Source organism: Ciona robusta, chromosome 8 (genome assembly GCF_009617815.1).
Source record: "Ciona robusta chromosome 8, ASM961781v2".
Classification (NCBI taxonomy): domain Eukaryota; kingdom Metazoa; phylum Chordata; class Ascidiacea; order Phlebobranchia; family Cionidae; genus Ciona; species Ciona robusta.
Window position 1 is genome coordinate 5819864 of NC_143242.1, and position 25150 is coordinate 5845013.

A 25150-nucleotide genomic window follows, 5' to 3' on the forward strand; every position below is an offset into this window, starting at 1 on the left:
ATAGTGGCGCGGCAGACTAATTTCGAATTATGACTAAGTCGTGTTGGCACATGAACTGTATATGTAACCGCAACCCTATATGGCTGTAGGGGATACACGCAAATGGCTAAACTTTAATCTGTCAATACACTATTATTATAACCTACATACGTGTAGGCTTAATCAATTACGAAAGCGTATAGTAAAAAACAACGCCTTTTCAGAGTAGAGAAATATTCTTTGTTTAAATCTAAATGGAACAAAAAAATGAATGAAAACATGTCCCATCCTAACCCACCCTAGTGCATGGTAAAAAAATTAATGTTTATTTGTTTCTACGCGATAAACGTATCGTAAATGCTGTAACGCATAAGTCACATTTTGAAATTATCCTTTTTTAAGTTACGTTATTTGTTTCAAAGTAGTGAAGTAACTATGGGGTAAGATGGGATTCCGTTAACAAATAATATCCCATATTTTCTAATCTTGTGTTTTTATAACTTACAAAGCTCTTTTCGAGTCCTGAGGGTACGGTATCATGATGTTTTAAATATTCTCAGGTTCTACCAAATGTGACGTCAAAAAGAATTAAAAAACGCCATAATCTTAAAAAAGTAGGACATCTCGCGGCAGTCTTTTTCTAATATGGTTTTCGTCTGGTGTATTGTGGGGTATTTTAGTTCGCCATTACTGCTATTATATGCCTAAAAGTCACGTAATACCATTGGTTTAGAATCCTTGGTACCTTTTCTTCATTTCTTTACGTTGTCACTTATCGCCCTTTTTGTTCGCAACTACATAGTCAAGAGACAAATAAAAAAGTTATGTTAATATATTAGGGTGGGGTAAGATGGAACATGTTTTCATTCTCTTTTTTATAGCCTCATTTGATATTAAACAAATAGTATTAATCAGAATTATACAGTAGGGTGGGGGAAGATGGGACACCTTTACATTCTATTTTCTCCTCACATTTGGTATATAGTAAACAACGAACATTTAAGGAATTATAAAACTATATCTTCACGACTCCCATAGACCGTTGTTAATTGTTCAAAACGCGATCAGAAAATATGAGATTTAGGTACCCACGGTATCCCATCTTACCCCACAGTTCTATAGTTCTTTTCATATGCTCAAATCGACCGCTGTATGTATATATTCACCAGTGTTTGTTTGTGCTGTTTAGTCTGTAATCCTTACCCATTTTATTTGAATAAGGTTTTAAGTACTAGTGATTTGTAATTATAAATTGATGTCTCTGAAGTGGCCTGTCCCCACACCCTATTCAACCTTCACCTTGCCTATATACACATCGCCAGAAAGTCTAGTCGAACGTCAATCGTCAGTACCAAACATCCAGTCAATTCATATAACTCTCATAAAACCCGCACAAAAGTGCCGAGAGCTGATGTATAGAATTGACAGAGGATGGTTATATTTAGGAGCTGAATATTCATGACGTGCGGGTTCCATTCACGTTATAGCTTAATATCGGTTCTGTTATACTGATGCAAACTACTGGGAATAAAACAATTGTGGGGCAACATGAATTAAAAAATACCGCCATTTTTCGATGTTTTTTTTTATAAATAGAATCTGATTTAAAATTCATATTCACCGTAACCAAACACATGTATATTATGCTAAGTCAGTTATTGTTTTTATTTCTTTGCAATGTTTTGTTCAAAAAAAGTTTAAACACATTCTACAATCTGCAAAAAATCACTATCGATTATAGCTGGTTAGTGCTACAAATGTGTAAATAAAGTAGATTACGCGATTGAAATATGATTTAAATCTAAACTAGGTTCTTGAATCCATATCTCGAGAAGGATTGTCAAACGCAGACTTGTCGAGCTCATATTTTTTACTCGAAATGAGATGTTTATTCGTTGTAGACATTTTTCTGAAAGTAAACAGTTGTTATTTGTAGCTGTTCCCGGTCCATAATACTGCTAAAGTTACCACATCATCCCCATATAATTTTGTGGGGGAAGACGGGACACCTTTAGTACATAATATCTAAATATCCCGATCATGTATTAAACAATTACCAACGGCGTATGGAAGTCGTGGGCATACGGTCTAATATTTCCTTAAATGTTGTTGATTACTACCAAATGGGACAAGAAAATAGAATTAAAACGTGTCCCATCTTCCCCCACTCTACTATACATTTGGGGATCTTGTTTTAACAATTATAGTAGGGCGGGGAAAGATGGGACACCTTTGACACATTATATCCAAATATATAGGAGTCGTGTTAATAATTCTTCGACTGTTCTTTGTTTACTACCAAATTTTACGAGTATAAATGGGATAAATGGTGTCCTATCTTCCCTCACCCTAATATATATAGAGTCGTGGGACTATAAGGTTTTATCATTCAGTAAATATTCGTTGTTTACTCCATATCAGAAGATAAAGAGAAAGCATGGATTATCTTACCCCACGCTATTATAATATATACACAAAAAAGCAATATACCAAAGCATGTGCGTGCAAAAATCAAAATAACCCGTAAGATATAAATTATAATGTGATTTAAAAATCTGTTTATCTATATAGTATGCGATATTATATCGGGTGAATCCGCCCTTCCTAAGAATTATATATATAAACATATAAAGTTACCATAATAGTGTTCTCTAGGTTTATATGTCACCAAAGATAAAAGCCTTCTTCTTGTAAAAAAATTACATTGAACTACACTATACTATTATAAGGTTTATGCCTCAAACTTACGTGTTTTGATATATCAAGTAGCACACAAGTGCAAAGAAACACAGCACTGCAACTCCAAGTACAACGCCAACAACGATAGCGGGGATGTTTATCTGGGGTGCGGGTGTGACCTATATAAAAAATTGCCACGGTTAAATTGACTTGTATATATAACGCCCTCGTGCACTCAAAATATTGACCATAACTAATAATAAACGATTTGTTTTGATAAGCGCATTTTCAGGTGCGTCAAGTTATATTAATTTGTAACTTACAGTTGACGTCATTGGGTCGGCTATTGTAGTTTGTTGAACTGTGACGCAGGTTTGACCATCATTGGCTAGCTGTTTACCCATCGCACAGCTGCAAGTAAAACTACCCTGGTGGTTTGTGCAGACATCCTGGCACCCTCCGTTTTTGATTAGACATTCGTTTACGTCTTTGGATTACAATAAAAAAAAAAAAAATATGAAAGCTGTAAACCAACGTTTTAAACTTAACATATCAGAAACTTTCAATAAACAAGCATAGTCTCAAGCGTCTGTTACGATTGTGACACCGTGTCAAGTCATATGATCAGTTGGTTTTTATACTGGTAGACATACAAGGTTTTTATAAAAGATGTCATTGTACTTTGGCAAAATATGGATACCGCGTTCATCAACACTCTTTTACGTTTATCGAGGTGCAAAGATAAAAAAATATTTTTTGTTGAAAACCAAACGTGACGATAAAAAATAACAAAAACATAGACCATCTTGCCCAATACGCAAAATTTTGCTGTAAGATGTATATTTTCAATATTCCCACCTAAACAGCTAGGAAGTTGTGAGAAGCCGCTTGCTCCACAAGTCACATCGGGTGTTCCTTGAACCACATAACCAGGACTGCATGTATAGCTTACTCCAGTTTGTCCACAGCGTTTCCACGACCCGTTTGGAATACTTGGGACATTTCCGCAGCTGCCCACTATTAAAGTAATAATAAAAAAGGGGGTGTTTCAAAAAACGTTGGTCAAAAAATGAGCAAAAAGTAAAGAACTAAAGACAATAAACGAAAGTCGTGATGACACGGCAGAAGATGGAAAAGTGTACAAAAACCTTTGATTAAAACGCGCGAACGTTTGCACCCAATAAAATGAGTGCTTTGTGGACACGCGCGTTTAATTTAAATATATGTTTATAAGCGCATGTGTAACAGTTAAGAACCTATAATTGTGTAAGAACCTGTAGTACAACGGTGCAAGAACCTGTAATCGAACGCTATTTGCCCGCAGTTATCCTTCACTGTTCGTTAATTACCTGATGACTCGACACAGTATAACTTCCCTGGAGTGCAAGCGTGCGCCAGTAACTTACACGCTTATCTGGCAGAAGTGGTTTGTTCAGAACTGCGCAGCAGTGTTATTAAGAGCAAAAGTAGTGCCAGATGTATAGTATTGCACTTTTCAGAACAAAAAGTTATATGGTAAAAGGACAAGGTATATAAAAAGATGAGAAAACTTAGTTAGTAATGCTTGAGCAGTAAAAACGAAAGCTTCTGTACCTGTTGTGTCTTCTTTCCAAGCCATAAGATCGAGTGACGGAATCGAATTACAGCTTACGAAACCTGTAGGGTAAGTTGATAGGAAAAACACGTCTCTACGAACTTCAGTTAGACCCGTTGTGTCGCAAATTACTCGGGCGAATGACAAACGATTAAGTGCAGCCACCTGAAATATTAGTTTAGTTTATTGAGATTGTGTATAAATATAAATACTGCTTTTAAAAAAAATTATACTGAAAATGATTGGTCCTGCGACAATGAATGTATAACTTGTTTTAACCTCGTGTGGGGGGACAACGATAAAATATAGATATGACATGGATGTTCTGTTCCATTCACCTCGTGCCCGCTTTTATAGGTGCCACGTATGTAAATTTGTGGGCGAATATTTTTGAGCCGTTGGGATATTTTTGCTTAAATATAATGCGTTTAGTTTAAGACTACTCGTAAAAATTCGTGGAAGTTTAATTTCAAACCTGTTGGGGTGTAAAGACACCAGTATTCTCGTAATAAAATCGATCACCGTTTCTTAGAAATTTAAACTGGCGACTAAGCATGCAAGTGAAGAGCTTCCCTCCTCGTGATCCTGGGAGTAATTCTTCCGCTAATCCAGCCAACCAGACATCAATGTTACTAAAAAAGTTAAGCATATAGTAGGGTGAGGTAAAATGGGACATGATTCGTGGGGTAATATAGGATGTATCATTCTGTTTTCTCGTCCCATTTGGTCATAAACTTACGAATATTTACAGTATTTTATAACTGTGGCCCCCCGACTCGCTAAACCCCGTTGGTAATTGTTTAATCCACGATCAGAAAATATTGGATTTAGGTGATAAGATGGGACAACTGTTCGTTCCATTTTTTTGTCCCATTTGTTAGTAAACAAAGATATTCAAAGAAATATAAAACCGTGTTATCACAACTACCATAGACCATTGTTAATTGTTTAATACACGATCAGAACTTTGGATATTATATGTTAACGATGTCCTGTCTTCTCCCAACCAACTGAATCTCACCCAGGGTGCTTGTATAAGCGTTCGAGTTTGCTTCTCAGCAAAGCGTCTGTTATTTCCATAGCAACTTGGGAAAAATTGTCAGCTCTAGACATCCCGCACTCTTCTCGCCAGTCATTATAAAGTGGTAACCCATGGTCGCGCCCACGCTGCAGGTTAAGAGATGCGAGATCCAAAGCTACCTGTGAGAGGAACGACAAATTCGTGTTTTGATTTACAAAGTCTTTTCAACTGCTGGCTTTGGTGTATCACGAAACACAACGTTGTATTATACTTTATAGCTTAGCTAATTTGGGTTAGAACTGTTCACAATGAAAAGTGTATATATTAAAATGTCGGCAATGTCGGCCCTACTGTTGCAACTTAAAACCAATCAGGAAATTTACTTGAAATTAAAAAATCTGTTTGTTTTTGTCATGTACCTGGTTTTGAAGTAGAAAGAGCTTTTCTCTTAACTCTTCGTGCATCATTTCGGAGGGAACAATAAGTTTTGCGGCTTTACCGATCAAACCTATACGGGCATTCAAATTATGATTTACCGAGTTTGTGCTGAACTCGTCGGATAAGTTTAACACATATATATGTTCAGCCTTCTTAACGTGTTTTAGTGACCGTCATTTTGGCTTTAGCGCATGTCAAAACATTTTGAACGCATTTGTAAAAGAGAAAACATTTTTTTTGAACGCATTTGTAAAAGAGAAAACATTTTGAACGCATTTGTAAACTTTTACATAGTAGGGTAAGGAAAGATGGGAACATCTTTTAAATTCATTTCTCGCCCTGTTTAGTAGTAAACAAAGAACATTCAAAGAATCATAAAACTTTTTAATCACGACTCCATAGGCATAGACCGTTGTAAATTGCTTAAAACTCGATCCGGATATTTGGATATTATCTGCTAAAGATGTCCCATCTTCCTCCACCCTACCATATATATATGCCACGTGTTTATCATCAATAAAACTTAAACTCCTTGCACGCCATGAACATAAATACTTTTTTGTTTGACGTATTATTTTCGCGGCTGAAGACATGTTCATTGCCCAAAATAGCTACGTTTTTTACGGGCATGGAACTAAAAAGGTTTTAGGGCTTTCCAGGACTATATGAAAATTTCCAGGTCTATACACTTTAAAAACACCCTGTCCGTTTGTGGTCTTTTCAATACATTGAAAGAATGATAAGGATCATTTCCATTCAAAACCCGGACGGGCGTATCCATTATACAAAGCATTCAGTGCTTGAAATTAGAACCTTATAGGGTGTGCTATGCGTTGCTCGACCAAGTGTGACAGCAGACCCGTTTTCCCTTCTACGTATATTAACATAAAACGTCAATTTGCGTATTGCCTCGAATGTTAAAGTGCACATAATCGCAACTAAATTTCTATTTTGTTCACTTTTTTTATTTATACCGCCGAATACAGTATCAAAGATTAGGTTAATTCATATAACGAAGAGAATAAAATTAGCAAAAAAATGACGGTGGTTATAAACACGCTTCGGGTTGAGTAAAAGTGTCGCATAAAAGCGTGGCTTCTGAACCCACAAAATCGTGGCTTCTAAGCCCACACGAGTGGTATCTATAAGCCCACAAGTGTGGCTGCAGACTTACCTCGCATTATTGGATCAATGCCACCCTCCCGTATCATTCTCCATGGAGAGAAAAATGCCTGATGCAGTAATATAGTCGGGTAAGTTGGATGGTTGTTGTATGACTCGTCCAACCTTCTAAACATGGGTGAAATGGTGGCATGCCCGAAGCGAAAAGCAGCGGTGGCGAATACGTTTGATATGCTCGGATTTTCGTTCGTTTTGTAACCAGTATAACTCCCCATCATAGCCATGCCTGTTGGGCCAATAATCTTCGGCACATATTCTCTGGGAAAAAGAGACGGTGTAGTATTATTCCAAAATGCAAACTTAATTCGTAAGAAAATTAATACATTAAAAAGGTCGGTTTGGGTAAAAAACAATAGTAACTTAAGAACGGTCAAAAAATCATGTCATAAATAGATTTATATTACCATTATTTTAATGCATATAACAATATACGTGTAAAATCAAACAGACAAAAGCAGAAAAGTGTATTTTTGGGTTAGGTGGGATATGTGGGGTAAGGTGGGGCACCTAAAACCCCATATTTTTAATCGTTTTTTAACAATCAACTTTAAATATTCTCTTTGTTTACTATACCAAAAAAGGAGAGAAAAAAGATTGAAACATGTCCCATCTTACCCCACCCTTCTATATATTAGTTCCTTACTTCCAATTCACGACTTGGTGGTAAGCCCCGATTATTTTCCGAGTTTCCTGGTATAATATTTCACCGTTCCAGTGGGGGTTAATGACTTTTAATGCTCGTGCAATTCGATTGTGCTCCCGTATCCACAATGTATGGATAGCAGACAGAGTAAGATGTTCGCTCACTCTAATATTGGACATTTAAAGGCATTATTTCGTAGCTTCCAACAAAGAAAAGCAGTGAGAGTGTTTTTTGACTAAATTTTTAAACAGTGTATTTTTAGAGTTTACCCGAATACAAGCCCGAATTAGTTTACAAAACCGGCGTTCTGATAGTTGCGAGACACAGAAATCACCTGAGACAATTTTATATACAGAAATTATCTGAAACAATTTCAAATATAGAGAAATATATTTTTTATTTATAAATGGTAGTTCCAGAAGTTATGGTCCAAATAATACAGTCTATACATATACCTCCCGTCTCCTGCGTGGAAGCAATTTATTTTGTTCCCACTAAGGTCACGCGGGTCTTGAACGCACCCCTTGCTTGGGTCAAATGGGAGATATGCACGAGATCCTAAAGGGAATTGTTGACGTATATGAAGTGCTATTGTTAAAAGCCGATGTCCGCGTTTTGCTTTAAGAACGTCACATATGAATGAAGTCAAGGAGAACATCGTGGCGATAACAATAATTGCGAATTCGGCCACACAATATATTTGTTGTTTTTGATGGTTTCCCGCTTCAGGAAATGAAATATAGGGTGATAATAGGCCATCTATCAATCTAAAGCAATTATATTTCGTAAGGACCATTATGTTTAAATTTTTGCTAAAATCTTGTTATTGTAGAACCTTTGACCCACCGTCTGAGTATAATGCATTGACCCGCATGAGGCCTTCGTCTGTAGATAAGTTTCGTAGCACATTGCTAAGGGCATCGCTGCTACCATAAACCTAACAATAAAACATTTTTGATGAAAATCTGTAAAATTCAACGAAATAAAAGGTAATAGGACATTTTTGTTAAAGTTTTTAAAATTCAACAAAATTCCGATTAAATGCAACTTAGAATCTAACTTACCGTACTGGCGTCTACGAATGAAGTCACAGCATTGATTTGTTCCCTTGGTCTCAGTTTATGAAAAAGTGCAGAAGTATCACCTGTCCCACAAACCGCCGCAGAACGAAAAAACGGCAAACACTTCGCTGTTTTGATTCGTTGATCATTCGCTGGAACCTTTAATGTTAATTACCATTTTATGACTTTTGTCCGGCGCCGTGAAAAAGCGGTATACGCCTAATCCACAGGTAATCGGTTCAAGCCACGTCGCTGCTATACCATTGTTGGCGTTCAAACACATGCGTGTTCTTGTATTGAAATATTCATCCGTATATGTCAGTGAAGGTATAAGTGTAGGTAGAACAAATTAGACTGTAAGCAGACCGCTAGGTTAACCATGAGCAAATTCTGCTTGCTACATCACTGTATTGCCGTTTTTATAGATGGTAGTTTATTGTGCATTTGCTAACGCTGTTAAAGTCAATGTATAGCAAAATATTGCGTTATCGTAATGTCCTTTATTTCTATGACTTACTCTATGTTGTTGAAATGCATTGACAATTTTCACCACGAGTGAAAAGAATGTTTACATATAGTACTGTGGGGTATATAAAGAATATGATAACGTTAGCACCTATGTCCCATATTTCCTAATCGCGTTTTAAACAATTAACAACGCTATTTTGGAGTCGTGAAGCTACGAGAAAAATAAATGAGAACGGGAAAATAAAATAAAAACATGTCCCACCTTACTCCGCCCTACACTGTATAGTTTACCTGGATAGGATAACACGGTGATTTGTTCTCACACGTATTCGCGCAATTTGTCAATCCCTGAAAGGTAGAAGTACTCAAACTTTGTGGGGTGAAATCGATGTCGTGGTCGATGTATTGACCCCAAACCACCAGCATATGAGAATACGACGAGTCGCCTGAGTATAGAATCATAATATCCAAACGTGTTTTAAACAATTAACAACGGTCTAGTTGTGAGGATATGGTTGTTTAATTCTATGAATGTTCTTTGTTTGCTACAAACTTAGACAAAAATAAGAAAAGCGGTGTCCTATTTTCTCTCACCCTACTGTATAGTACTGTGGGGTAAGATAGAACAATGTTAGCACCTAAATCGCTTATCACGAGGTCGCAATTATTTATTTCTCCAAGTATTTTTTCGTTTTTTTACCAAAAATATTTCCTATCTTACCCCACCCTACCATACACCATATCAACGTCAACCATAAGTGGACGCAGATTCGTATAAATGCATTTGTAAAGAACCGCAAAAACAACAGAAATGGGGGGCAGAAGCAACTACCTCACATTGCGGATGGGTCATTTTAGTCATAAGATAGTATATAAACGAACTAAGAATACAAAATCAAATTTGCTGTAATAAACCTTAAACGTTTCTGCACTTATAGATTTGGCGGATGGAAAGTTTTGCAGCGAACATATTCAATTAAACGCTACGTCCATTATTCTACAGCATGCGAAATGCGTTTCTCAAAATTAAATGGTGCGGATGCGAGAGCATACAAGTATGTTTGTTTTTTGCCGATATTTAAACCCTAACAGTATTCAATCCACGTGGTTAACTTACCAGTCACTTGGTTATTGGATGTGTTCATTGCGTCATTGGAGACTTCGCGAACCAAGGGTAGACGGTGTCCATTGTACAACCGATCTGACTCCCAACCAATAGCTGTACTGAACCCGTTCTCGTATTTTGCAGGTAACCATCTCACGAATGGGTTGTTTGCAGCTCCCCAGTATGTGTTAGTGGCGTGATTGCAATCGCCGTTATGCGACCTGAGTATATAGATGTTATATGAACACCTGCGAGTTTTGAACATGATGTGGCATTGGGATTTTTTAACACTAATGCGTATACGTTATGTATATATACATTATAGGGTGGGAGAAGATGGGAAACCGTTTAACTCTGTTTTCTCCTCCCATTTATTAGTAAACAAAGAACATTCAAATAAATATAAAACTATATCCTTACGACTTCCACGGACCGTTGTTAATTGTTTAAAACACGATCAAGTTTAAAACACGATCAAGTTATTTATATGCCAAAGATGTCCCATCTTACCCCAATCTACTATATTGTATTTTATAGCAGTTTAGGCCTACATTTTCTGGCGTGCCTCGCGGTATGACCTCACCTATATAGGATATGCTGATTCACATTGTTGTGGTCCGTTCAGTGGGCAGAAATATACAGGATTTGCAATAACGAATATAACAAAAAATAGCATTTTTACTGACCGATAAAGTGTGGCTAGACATGTGTTGGGGCATTTTGGTGACATCGAATTAACCCTACAACCGGAAAACTTAGCCAGTTCCGCCACTGTTGCCGTGGAAAGAATGTCAGTGGCGTTTACTCTTCGCTTCGATCTATAAGAAAGTTTGTGAATAGAAAATGAACGTTATTTATTGAACTGTAGCGTCATGGCTTACCTCGAGAAACGGTTTTTTAATTTATTTTGCAAAATATCAAATGTGTAATGATATATGTCTCCTGCCTTTGCCATATCAGCGGTCTCTTGGCATGGCGGTTGTTTAAAGTATTGAAAAAGACGGAGAGGCGTTTTCCAAACATCCTGTAAAAAATAGTGAACAATATTATCAATTTCAAGAAAAAAACTCGATTTTCCAAACGTATGGTAAAAATTATTGGACAGTATTTAGCAACAAACTTTTTTTAAACAGTTTTCGCTATAAGTTGTTGCAAAATTTTATAGTTGGGTTTTTTGTTTACTTCGTTTTTCCAGTTCTTATCTGTGCGGTGTATTGCCCTTCCTACTTGTTGAAAAGCTTCACGTAACGCTGGCCGAACCAAACTTTCCAACTCCGATTGATCTAAAAAAAAATAGGGTTTCAGTATAAAATTAAAAGACATTAGTGTTACACACATAGACTGTCATGTTCTTTTTATGGAAATTGACCCGAAAATTGTTTTATGCACCTAAAAAAATATTTTGGGAATACAACTTTTAAATTATGTGAAGGTAATTATACACAACTTACCGATGTCGTATGAAAATCCATCATTGGCCAACGTTGACTTAATTAGTACAAGGCATATCAACGTAATGTTTACTTTTATCATATTTAAAAATCACGATTTTCAAGTACAGATTCTCGAAACGATTGCCTATTTTAAAATATATAGTAATATGTAGTGGTGTCAGGCGGGATACCCTAAGCACATAAATACGATATTTCCTTATCGTGGTTTAAACTATTAACAACGCTGTTTTAAAGTCGCGACGTTGCGATAATATTATTCTGTAATTACTCTTCGTTTATTACTACCAAATGAAAAAGCCAAAAGAGAACAAAAGAATATCGCATTTTACCCCCCTCCCCCCACACTATAACATTTTTCAGTCGACACTCGTCGAACCTACATACTTTATTAATTTTTATTAATTGGTATAAATAGTTCTCAGTATACTATCAGTTTAATACACTGTCAACAAAACTAAATTTTACCTACGCAAGTTAAACTTCCGTTATTAAGCGCGCGCTTGTCCATTTATTACGAATATATTTCTTTATTCATATATACCGCCTCTTTATGCATTTAATTTGTATTAGAACTAACTCGTAAACGTGAATATTTTATACATTGCATTATGTCATCATATCATTAAGTACGTAATCGCATATAACAACCACTCTCCTCCGTCTCAGTTATATCTATACAGATCGAATGTGTTACAAAAAATGGATCTCTTCCGTAGAATCCCCCAGTCAATTGTTGAACACTGAATCGTTCAACCCCATTTCACATAACAGCCAGGCAACACAGGGGGCGGTCATATATATACGTTCGTAATATCTCATGTGCTTTCTGCTTGATTGTTGTTTAATGCTGGAAATTTCACTGTCGGTGTTATGGGTATTTTCATGAAAGGCTATGACTGCGGCAGTTACCTTGGTTTGAAGATGGGCACGGTAAAAGCGTTGCCAGTGCTTCACTTGTACTTGTATAACATCTCTTTACCAATGTCACAAGGCGCGGATAGAACATTGTTAGACAATGAATATAACATTGTGTATTTCCACACCGTGCATCTCAATATAAAGAGATTATACGGAAAGGTCAAAAATTGCAAACAACGCAGTCGTGGCCGTTTCCGTCTAAGCACATGGGTCACGGTGGAACACTTTCGTTAAGAGATCCCTGACTATAAGATTTATTTTCCTGTTGGCTCTTCGCAAATTCTTCAATGATATACGCACCATTATACTTCTAAACCGACAAGTTGAGTGCGGATCTTTTCAAACTTGAACAAACCCATATTTACCCATTCTTAACAACATATGTACAGTTCGCCTAAAAAGACGTGTTGTGGTAATTTTGGCTTGACGTAAACCAAATCGATGGCTTCATTGCGTGCCAACGTAAAGATTATATGATGTAACTTCCATGTATAATTTGCTAACCTTTATTTAACTATAGAAGCAACAGCTATAGTGATATATATAAATGTATACACATGTACCCTTGTGAAACGCGGTTTTATGGCAACATGTGGAAATGTGGGTAAGATGGGATACCGTTAGCGCCTAAATTCCATGTTTTCCTACCGTGTTCTGAACAACTATATAACACTATGTTAGAGTCTCGTGGTTACGGTTATATTTTTCGGTGAATACTTTCTTTGTTATACTACATAATGGTACGAGAGAAAACGTGACCATGACCACCCTAATATAAAACCAAATTAGTTCGGAATAAAATATTAGTTTGATAAAAGAATTCGATGACAGACTTTTCCATTTGTCATTAGTTATTGGTATATTGTGAGTTGTAAGTTGTTTAGTTTGGGCATTCCACTAGGGTAAGATCTGTTATTGACCTCGTACTGTGTTAAATATACAATACCGGAATAATAAAAAGTTAGAAGGTTAAAATAAAACCAACGTGTAACTTTATAAAGCGGGTTTCAACACTCGAGCGCTACCTGTGTTTCCACTGAGATCCAAACGCTGAATTCATATATTCAAAACGAATATACAGCTCGATGCTGCCACCGTTGTTGGCTATGCTGTATTCATTGGCAGAATGCGTAACACTATGACTGCTTTAACTCTATGCTCTCTGGTATTTGAAATGAAAGAATAGAATGATAACGACCATTGTGTCTTTTTTTTATTAATCAACACGTGTTCTTGAATTGAGCCTGTAACGGCTTTTTCGTCAAACAGTTGTTCTTGTTGGGCACGTTAGGTGTCCAATAATCAAGCTGGGGACACTTACCGGCAATTTTTCTCACCCAGTGGCCACTGATAGATTGTTCAAACTATTATAATAAAAAATTCAAAAAAATAACGACTGTCGTTTTCCGGTCACGCGAGAATAAAGTTAATAATTCCCTATTTAAAACGTTATTGAACACATTAGTTCTTAGTTGTCTTATTTATTTTGTTCGTCGGTTGGTGCTTTTTTTAGATTAATTAACAATGCATAATCAGCGATTAATTGACGATTAGTTCAATCAAGCGCAATACCTTAAACATTAAACTATAGATCACAGACCCCAGTTGATCCATTTATTTAAGTGATTATAATTATATACAACTCTATAACACATTCCAATATTACAACTTTAAATAAAAGAAGGGGAGTTGAAGTCAAATTTTATTATGTGGGTACAAGTTGCTGTCATTATTTAATTTAATATGTAATTGAGTGGGAAAAGATGGGGCATCTTTTTATTCTATTTTGTTGTTTTATTTGTAGTAAATAAAGAAAAATCAACGAATTAGAAAACTGGATCCTCGCGACTTCCTTTGGCCGTTGTTAATTGTTTAAAACACGATCAGGATATTTAGATATTATGTATTTAAAGGTGTTGTTCCTTTTGTTAGAGCCATGCTATCTTGTATTCCATCCCAATGGATTACGGTTAACCTCGAATAAACTTTATATCTACAAACATATGCCCAGAGCAAAGTTTACCGATACGCATCTATAGTAATGTTTATCTATATTGCCTGAGGTGACATTACCTGCTACAATATACTATATAGAGTTGTTATAAAGCGAAAGTATGTCTGTACGCAAGAGTTCGTAAACAGCTAGTACTGTATAGATAGTAATTAGTTAATATCGAGAATTATTTGCATAAATGCAAAAAAATAAAATGCAATTTACTTTTTAAATATATAGTCAATAGAAATGCTTTAATGGATTAATCCAAAAACTAAGTTGATTTTAATTTTTTGTTGCTGCAATACACTGCAATATTTTCTTATAAAAGCCACTGTGAAGAAATGTTAAATTAATTACTGACTTAGCGGATGATATTATTACATGTCTGTTTTTTTATTAGAACGAGCCAAGAAAATTGTAAAAGTTAAACAAAAATTGTCCTTCGTTAAGAGCGAATACAAATTTTACTTCAGTACTGAAATCAACGCGATCTTTATAGCAAATAGGTGTGAAGGGGGCGGGTGCGCCACATGCGATCTCCCTCGATGGAATAAGAAAAGTTATCAGCGAACGTACACGGCAGTAAAGAATTCTCTTGCATGTGCATTCTTTTCTGTTTGACGGAAAGAAGGAAATAGGGTTTATAGTTTGAAGTAGTTTTATCGTCATGTGGCCTGAAAACGAGTGTTTTATTAGTTAATATACACCTAGTGTCAGCTTACGAGTCCCATTTATGCAACTTTGTGACTGTCTTTTTTGTAAGGCTGACAATATAAACAACCCATTAGTGACCACCAGGTTTAAGTAATTGCCGTTAAGAGTCTTAAGAGACTCCAAAGACACATACGCCCACAATGGTAGCAGCGAGCCAGCGACGAGCCTTAAATTGAAAACCTCTGGATAAGAGACAGGCGTGCTAACCACCACGGCACCGTCTCACTATCGGTATACGACATTAGGCTTAAGGAAACTACCCCAAAGAGTAATACAATTTTGTTTGAGCGGACATTGCCATTGAAACATAAAACAGAGTATATATCACCATTTTATTCCCAAAAACTTGGGACTATTATGCACGTGGTCTCACTCTGAGATACCGAAAATGGTCGCTGAAACTACTGTACTGCGCATGCTGTATGCTCGAACCACTTAAATAAATTATGTGACATTTTTGAGTTGCGGATTTGTACAGCGTTATCTGAACATTGTTTTAAAAGAAGAAAATAACTGCCTATTTGTGTCGAAGTGTTTTTAGTTAACATTCACTATAAGAGAGCTTTCTTTGTTAGTACGTAGTGCCTATTTGGAAGATAAAGTCTTACTGAATTTCAATTTTGATTTTCATTTTTCAACAGTTTCATATATTATCATTAAGTATGTATTCGCCGGATATCGGTAGAAAACCTTGTTCAAGTTGGTGTTGAGAAGTATAAAATTTATCATTGACCAAAGCGGATATTATTAGTTTATTACTACATATCTATTTTGTTAATATGAGTGAGGAAAAATGTGATAAGGTTGACGCCGATGTTTCTCCCGATTGTGTTAAAACCGAATGCCCCAAAGTGCTTGCACCATTACGAAAAAAGCGACCTTCTACAAAGCTATTGGGTAAAATTCGTTTTGTGTTAGTTTGTTTTATTTTGGTGCTAATTGATATTGCCATATGCAAGACAAATGATTAAATCTTTTTTGTGTCATTTGTAATTTATCAGTCTATATACTTGGGATGTACTGTGCAATACCAACTTTTGCTTTGTTTTTGGTCTCTTTCTCGCTATACTGTAACAAAAGGTTTGTTCTCTTTCTCTGGTACCACTAGTGGCAAATTAGGTTTATAATATTATACATATTATTTATATATATATATATAACCCTTTTTGTTTAAATGATATTTATCTAGAAAATTATACTTAGTTGAGTATGACTAGACCCAAAATTAAGTTTAAATTTAAGATCATTAATGTTTTTGTTAAACCCACTATTATATTACATACATTTTGCAGTGAAGTCAACGGATTTGAATATACTATGCAAAGTTTGTGGAGATAAAGCGTCTGGATTTCACTATGGTGTCCATGCATGTGAAGGGTGCAAGGTAATTTGTAAAACATGTTATGTATATATATATAATCTAGCAATTTTCAAATTTTATTTAGACGTCAACTGGTTGTATTTTATAGTAATGAGAAACAAATGCTTACTGGTAAGTTCTGCAGTATCAGACTATACTATTAATAGCCTATAGCACAAAGCTTATCAAACATTTTACCATTTTATTACAGGTAGTAAAACTAATACATATTATATGTAGTTATAATTATATTATAATATATTTGTATAGGTAATTTCTAATTTGTTTCAAATAAGAGCCATAATGCAATCTTTTTTCAATGGGTGTCATCACTTGTTAATAAATCCAACAGCATATTGATCAGTACAGGTAATTACAGGGATTTTTTCGACGGACCATTCGACTCAAAATTGAATACGAAACTTGTGTGCAGTCATGCAAAGTCGATCTTAAAAGTCGGAACAAATGTCAATTCTGTCGATTTAAGAAATGTGTTGGACTTGGAATGTCGCGTGATGGTAATTTAAACTAAGCGTATTTTTATCTTATATTCAGTATCATTTTGCTTCTTTAAAACATTCCCTTCTGCAGCAATTAGATTTGGCCGAATGCCCAGACATGAGAAGCAACAAATTATTCAAGAAATAGAAAAAAAATCTAACAAGACTGGCTCCACCTCGGGAAATGTACTTGGCTATCAAAAGCTAATCACAGAAATATCGGAATCGTTTTTGCAACATATTTCACTCACGCAAGAGCGAGTAAATGCATGTTGGGAGTCGAGAAAAGCACTTGGAGATAAAGTAAGTTAAATTAATATAACCAACAAGTTATCATTAGGCTGTTTTTAGGTGTAAAATTTGACTCTCAGCTTGTGTATACAGTATCTGACCAAAAAATATTGATTTTTGCAACAGGCAAAAACATTACACACATTTCATGACATTCCTGCGTGTTTCCCGAATTTGTCGACATATTATGCCCAGTTTAAATCATTTACCACGCAAGATGACGGGAAACCCAGTAAGTTATAAAACAATGTAGATTGTTCTGAGGTACCTGTTTGTGTAATTGTTAATCATTTCATATTAGTGATTTTATATCAAATGATGAAGTCTTATATTCTTCTGAAGAGTGAAGATATAAGGTAACAGTAACGGTCACAGTCTTAAGTTAAAATGTTAGCATTACGAAGTATTTTAATTTTGCACAATCAATCTCGCATTGTTGTCATCGATTAACAGTTGTCTGTCCAGTGTCTATACAGATCTGCACAAACAATCTCGCATTCAAACAGTTAACTTGCATAGCCCACTTAATTTATTGTAAATGCGTCAATTAGTCCAAATGATTTAATTATAATTCCTTGATAATTAGTCTAATGCTTACTCAGTGGCGCAGCCAGAAAAACTAATGAAAGGGTTAAAAAAATTGTTTTTGTAAGTTTTTTTTGGGGGGAGGTTTGTAAATTGTGACTCTGAATTCTTCTCTGGCTGTGCCACTGTGCGCACTGATTAGTTACCACAGAACAGAAACCTATACATTCTTTTCATTCATACTTATAGTGGCTCCTGAAATGACTCTAAGTGACCATTTGAAAAGCTTCTTAAATTCCACCAACCGAAATAAATCAAATGTTTCTAACAATGGCCAAAGCAAACCGGTTATGGAACCAGCACCAGACATCCAATCATCTGAACTTACCAGTTCAAGTCCCACTGATCAGTTAAATTCAAGACCAAGCACTTCTTCAACCCCCAGCCTAAGCTCACAGCAACATAGTTTTGAACTAAAAGGAATTTTGGATTTTATCTCCATGCCTCCAAATAGTAGTTCACAGCGAGATCCTTTCCACGGTACAATGCAAAATTCAACAGCCAATGGGTCTTTAAACAAGCCAAGCAAATGCGACGACAAATTGGAAAAGGAACCCAGATTAAAAGAAACTCCAACTAATGCATCAACTGCCTTTCAAACTATGAAGAATTTAAGCAACATCAAAACTTTTCAATCTATGTATGAAACAATATGTTCCCCCTCTGGTGAGTCGTTCAAATTATTACTTGAACAAAATCCTGGGTTTTTGGAAGGCATGGACCCGACCAAACTGGTTTCTCCATGTGATGAAATGCTCACTCCTGATCTTAAAGCGAGACTCCTGTTTGCATCACAAGTTTTTAAAAAAAATATTGGAAAAGATAAGCCAACGATCTATAAAAATGTGAGTATTGGTTTATCTGCTTTAGTTTTTCAGTAAACTATGTTAGTGTAACTATCTAATTTTTTTGGCAATATTTGGTACTTTTAGCTGACATTACAAAAATTAATTTCTGTGTTAGAAAGGAATGTTAAAGAACTCGTATAAGTAGTAAAACTGTAAAAGTGCTCACCATTTGACTTAAGCATACCAAGTTTAAGGTTTAACGCTGGCAAGACTGTGATTGCATGTTATTGTTTTCTTTGCCACCTAAATACAAAATCCTGGGTTGTCCAAATTGTCAGCCACACTGTAAAGACTTACCAATTAGTCAGTAACCCATTAAGTTACATACAACGCGCTTGGAGTGTTAAAATGAGACACCTGTATCAGAAGAACTTTAGAAGTAACACTGCCAAATAGAGATATATGAAATATTACCACTTACAAATACCCTGTTTTAAAGGTAATTGGAAGCAAAATAGTGCAGATTCTTTACAGTGATTTTCAAGCAAGGGTTGTCAATGGAATATGCGAGCTTACTGAGTTTGCCAAGCGCCTTCCAAATTTCCATGATATATCTCTTCAAGATCAGGTAATTTGTGATTCCACAAGTCTTTAAGATCTTGTTATTGAAATAGCCCATTGTATTTTTACCAATAAAATTAATTAAAGTAAAAACATTTAGACTTATTTTCCTGTGCATATTTTGTTATGATGCCTCTTCCTATCGTAGAGTGAATATGTATGATAAAAAAGGGGCACTATTTCATTTGTTGTAGCACTAAAAGGTTAGGTGTATAACTTGAGGAGAACACGTAGGCCTATTACTTTCTAGGCACTCTTATAATGACTAAGCTATTTCGGGGGTTCAATTTTAAAGGCAAATATTTACACTTAGTTGTTAGTTCCTATAAAAGATGATCCCAGTTGTTCAGCATACATTTACTATAAGTGGGGTGTGGGAGTAGTTACATGATAACTAAAATTTTATCATCGGTTTAATGGTTGCCGGTAGCAGTTACTTTCATTGTTCCAAAATTCTGGTTTCGCATTTGGGTGGAGCTGAGCGTTACGGTCTGGCAATCAGTAAACCCAATGTTTAACGACTTCACTTATCCCAAAGTTATAGTACATAGAATTGAAATACAATGTGGTTGCTCTATTACTGATAGTTTATGTTGGGTGCATTTTTATGAGCAGAATGGTAATTTACTTATTATTAACGGTAAATAACCCGCATTTTGGTTGGAATTGGCTTTCATACCTTATCATGTATTTTTTGTCCAACGGCTAACCCACAATTAAGCTACCCTTTCTGTCATTGGTGAAACTGGACCACACAAAGCTATCTTTAAGGACTATGAAACAGTAAATTGACGTCATTAAAATATATGTATAATTTTTATTTTAGTTCATTGGATATATTTAAAGTACTGTGGTAAAAAATATAATATTTCTAAAATTGCTTTTAGGCAAAACGGTTAGAAATAATTTAATAACAAAAAATACTCCTAATATTTGTATCATTTTATAATTGCCTATTTTAATATTAATTTAATTTGTACCATAACAAAAAAGGCCCACAGTGCTTACAAAAGGTATATTATGTTAGAAATATAAGTGGTTGTGTTATTGTGCATAGCCCTATTCAGTAACGCTAGTATAGTTTTGATTCCGTTGGCATTACTCTGTGGTATTTTGGGGAACGGTGTTGCAGTCTCTTTCCGTATAGTTTACAGTTGTATTGTAAAGCATTGTGTATTTGTGTATATGTTTCCTTTACCTAACATTCAACTGGCAGTGACTGTGGGTCTGTAGTCATTCATTATTTTAATAAATATATAAGGTTTGCTCTGAACTTGAAATAGGTTTACGTTACACCCTATTTTTTGGGAATTTCTAATAAAATAAACAGTGTGTAAATGATTTATTTATACATGTATCAGAATTAGCATTAACTTGTAAATAGAGAAGACAAATACCGTAATAAGCCTTTCCTATGTTATGACTACTATCTGTTCTATGAATCTTTAATGGAAATTGGGTATGCTAATTTCTATTTGGTTTAATTGATTGGTTTATTTTAAGTTATTTATAATTCATTGCTGTTCATAATCATATGATTATATTGCTGCTGTAAACATGTAGGCAAAATGCATATTTTGAATTTTTAGAAACATTCTCCATTCTTAACAATAAAATTAATAGCATTTTTATTGACTAAGTATTCAATTGCTGCTGTAAACATGCAGTGCAAAGTGTTTTGTTTTAGAAAATTCACCTGGTCTTAACAATACAATCAATAGAATTTTTATTTTATATTTTACTTTCTAGTGATCTGCGATTCACCAATCAATTTATACTGTTTAATTTTTTCTTAACTGTTAGTGCCTTTACAGGTAATTCTATTAAAGTATGGAAGCTATGAGACCATGTTTGTACTCTTCAGTCGATTAATTTATGGAGAAGGCATGATTTTACCCAAGTCCAACATATACGTCACATTCAACTTTGTGTATCAAGTAAGTTAGTTGTTTTTATTTTCCCACTATTGCCCCTACCATGGCACACAGGGGTAGCTAATCTATGGTAAGCACTGAGCAGACGCAACAATAATCATTAAGCCTTTTTGTACTATAACCCAATTCTAAAATTATCGCTTTATAACCAACTACAGTTTTTAGTAGCAATCCCAAATGATAAAAACATAAAAATCCAAATTGTAACTCCCTTTTTACCCTCGCGTGGCTGGAAAGCGACAGTCGTTAATCATGGGTTTTTGTTTCAAACACCTCGTGCTAGCTTACGAGTTACCCAATATGTTACTTTGTGGGTGATTTTTTATTTTTTTTTATATGTGGCTGATAATTTGGACAACCCGTTAGTAACCACTGAGTTGTAGCAAGACACAGAATATCGTTAATCGTCATGCCTAAGGACACATACACAAGATGGTAGCATCGAAGAGCCTTGAACCCACTACCTCTGGCGCTGGGTTAGAGGCACGCATGCTAATCAACTGTGCTACAGTGCGGGACAACATCGCCCGGCCGCCAGATATTAATAAAAAATAATTTCGATTTAAAATTCTGCCTTCTCTAGCTTGGTGTTGCTGGAGACATAATGAAATCGAAATTCTTATTTGCCAAGAAGATGTTGGCACTAGAACTAACAGACGATGAAATGGCTCTCTTTGTTGCTATGATTATTCTCTGTCCAGGTGATATTACATTGGCTTTTGCCTCATACTTTATTATTGTATTTCATACCTTCAATAGACTACAGCTAAAAAATGGTAAAACCCATTATTGTAGTTCAGTATTTCCACTTAGCGTACAAATGCATTTCAAAAAAAAAAAAAAAAATGTTTTAAATAATGATTTTTTTGTGCCTGTAGTTATCAACTGACATGTATACTATTGTGTAAAAAGAATTTCATTTTGTGTCCACCTACTTAGTGTAGTCTTAATAACAAAGTCACATTTATTAGATCGACCTGAAATCAACGACCGCAAATTGGTAGAGCGAATACAGGAAAAAGTTTTATTTGCATTGGAATATCAGCTCTCTATATCTCACCCTCACAAACCAAGGTCTTAATAAATAGGGTGGGGGAAGACGGAACATCCTTTTATTTTCTTATTTTATTTGGTAGTAAACAAATGTGTCCCGTCTTCCCCACCCCACTATAAGAATACTTCAAACCAAAAGAACATATGCAGGGATAAAACAGTGGTTGTTAAAACATACTTACAGTTAAAAAAATATTTACATTTAATCGGAAGAAAATAAGCATGGTGGCTACACCTAGCAGATAAACGAGCCATTGATGTTTAATTATTTTGAAGATAAGCTACTAATAGAAGCAAAAGTATATAATATATAATTTTTCATAAAATTACCTTTATTGAAAATGGTAGCAAAAGTCAATGTAATAAAAGCAGGAAATAAACAGGACTTTTCTAATCAAATTATTGATTTAATAAAACTCGGTGAATTTTTCTTTTCAATGCAACAGCTTAAATAAGGTAAACTAAGAAGAGAAGAGAAATAGAGAATGGCATAAAACGATGGGCGCTAAAGCACTATATAGTAGGCTGGGGGAAGATGGGGCACATTTGAAACATATTATCCAAATATTCTGAGCGTGTTTTAAACATTTAATAACTGTCTATGATAGCTGTAAGGATATATTTTTATGATTATTTGAATGTTCCATGTTTACTACCAAATAGAATGAGAAAAAAAGATTAAAAAGGTGTCCCATCTTTCCCAACCCTTGTATACATAAAAACTACTCCGGGGAAATATCAAATAAAAAATGTGGCTGCTAAGCGCAACATACGGTAAACCCACAGCGTGGTTTTATATAATTTAAATAAAACAAACTTCAATGCAACACAAGGAAATGTTGTATTAACAAAACAAATAAAACTGCAGGTTTGGTGTAAATATATCATGCAATAGTTATATCAAACGTTTTTTTCTGACTTTAGCAATAGGGGAGATGCTAATTGCTAGATGAAGTGGCATAATATCTTATCGCGTTCTCATAACTAAAATCGATGCGTCGAACGTAATAATCAGTTCTATGTTATTGGTTGTCTCATCATGCATTAATAAGCCTATCCAGACTATCCAGTCTATTGGTCCGATAACGATTTTGTGACCATCGCCTCATTAACCACCAAAAATATCCTTACTGCTACCTGCGAGTGGTGTGCAGAAATATCCACTGCCGGTGGCTAGACAGGCTCGTTCATATAAACGTAATCCGATGTGTTTAACGTTAATAAATGAATTAACTTTGTTCTCGCGTGGCGGGCAACGACAGCTGTTATAATACGGACGTTCTGTTTTATACACATCGTGCGCAAATGTAACTTATTGCGTAAACTTTTTGTGGGATTTTTTTTCATTTTTAGTGTATGACTAACAATTTAAGACAACCCATATTGAATTGGTTTGGAGCAATTGCTGTCAAGTCTTTTGCTTAAGGACACCTATACGCCCACAAAGGAAGCAGGGTAGACCCTTAAATATCTTGTGGGCCATAAAAGGTAATCGCGCTAACCACTATGTATACCGCCTATACATAGGTTCTAAACCGACAAACGTTTTATTGTAGGTTGTTCGCCCACTTACTTTTAAAGATGGCGGAACTCCGGGAGCTGGTATCGAAGCATGTTGTCATGGTGCAGAAATTGGCGGACGCTAAGGATTTCGTCCCACCTCTGCTTTGTGAGATCATGCAGGACATGAAATAACGATTTTTTTCGCACGTATAACGTGGTTTTGGCTACTCTATGCATATTAAAGCTCAAGCTGAGATTGTGGAGACAGCTTGTTCTAATGTGATGGGTATTTATTATTTCCTTCATGCAACCAACATTGTACATGAGATTTTTTTTTAATTTCAAGAAAGAATTGTAATTAACAATGCTTTTCAAAGTTACATACATTTAACTCCCAATCCAGTTTATATTTTTTGTAACGTGTTTCCAGTGTGTGTTGTAAAGTGGTGATGTATTGTGCAACTTTTTTGTTCCTCCGGCGCAAGTGAATATTTGTTTTGAACCTGCCACTGTGATGTTAATTGTTTTGTAATTTATCTTTTATCGCATTGGTACTATGGGTGCTTTTTTTGTGCTTTTCCAGGTTAAGACAAGCTTTGTGTTCTAAGTTTTCGGTAAATTAGAGCTTGAAATTGAACAAAGATTCCATTTATTGTATAAGCGATATTTCTGTACTCCGTGCAAAAAATGCCATGTTTTATAATTTATTGCTCTCAAGAAATCGAAAATATTTAAGCGACTTTGTCGATGCCGCTATCGGTCGTGGATAAATAGGGTTGAATTTCCGAGAAAGTATAATGACGATTAAGTTAATGAAAATAAAAATAATTATTTAGGTGTACGCTGTATTTTGTGCTGTGAAGGGTTTTTTAAATGTTGATGATGGTATACATGTATTACCACAAAGTTACTCTCGTCTATAGGAAATATGAGCCGAAAGGTGTGGTTGTGAGCTGTACCTGCCATGTATAGATACTACGATGGTTAATAATACAATTATGTCAACAAGCTAATGCCTGTGTTTGCTTGGAAATGCGAGTAATGGCTGTTTACCGTGTTAAATAATATTTTCGGAGAGATATCCCGTCAAATTTGTGCAAATGGTTTGAAAAAGCTGACAGTCTACACAAAAACAAAGTAAAAGTTTCGAGTCTAGCCAACGGAACATGCTGACAATGATGTACATAAACATACTTGCCCAACCAAACTCCAAATACTGTCCGCAATATAATACATGTTGTTACTGTTACACTAGTTGAGTTT

The 25150-nt window shown here is 35.3% G+C and overlaps 2 protein-coding genes across 6 annotated transcripts; one reads left to right on the forward strand and one right to left on the reverse strand.

Annotated features, from left to right (window-relative positions):
* Positions 1–1620: 1620 nt before the first annotated feature.
* On the reverse strand, positions 1621–11763 carry LOC149732736 (thyroid peroxidase-like). Its single transcript, XM_089882595.1, has 19 exons — positions 11622–11763; positions 11353–11453; positions 11052–11194; positions 10857–10988; positions 10183–10391; positions 9357–9511; positions 8601–8756; positions 8383–8473; positions 7992–8094; positions 7537–7701; positions 6886–7151; positions 5693–5781; positions 5274–5452; positions 4728–4884; positions 4252–4417; positions 3517–3675; positions 2982–3145; positions 2728–2837; positions 1621–1888 (listed from the first exon to the last, which is right to left on the reverse strand). Exons 1-19 carry the CDS (start codon positions 11701–11703, stop codon positions 1786–1788), a joined length of 2730 nt encoding a protein of 909 aa, XP_089738721.1. The 5' UTR covers positions 11704–11763; the 3' UTR covers positions 1621–1785.
* Positions 3995–24728, forward strand: LOC149732737 (peroxisome proliferator-activated receptor delta-like). 5 transcript variants are annotated; one of them, XM_089882604.1, is made up of 12 exons: positions 3995–4321; positions 16545–16636; positions 16698–16744; positions 16992–17130; positions 17204–17415; positions 17530–17635; positions 18178–18833; positions 19276–19404; positions 21212–21334; positions 21915–22032; positions 22303–22405; positions 23941–24728. In XM_089882604.1, exons 3-12 carry the CDS (start codon positions 16724–16726, stop codon positions 24077–24079), a joined length of 1746 nt encoding a protein of 581 aa, XP_089738730.1. In that variant the 5' UTR covers positions 3995–4321; positions 16545–16636; positions 16698–16723; the 3' UTR covers positions 24080–24728. The 5 variants fall into 5 exon arrangements, with proteins under 5 accessions (XP_089738730.1, XP_089738734.1, XP_089738733.1 ...); XM_089882608.1 differs by lacking the exon at positions 16698–16744 and having other exon boundaries at positions 16982–17130; XM_089882607.1 differs by lacking the exon at positions 16698–16744.
* The last annotated feature ends 422 nt before the right edge of the window (positions 24729–25150 follow it).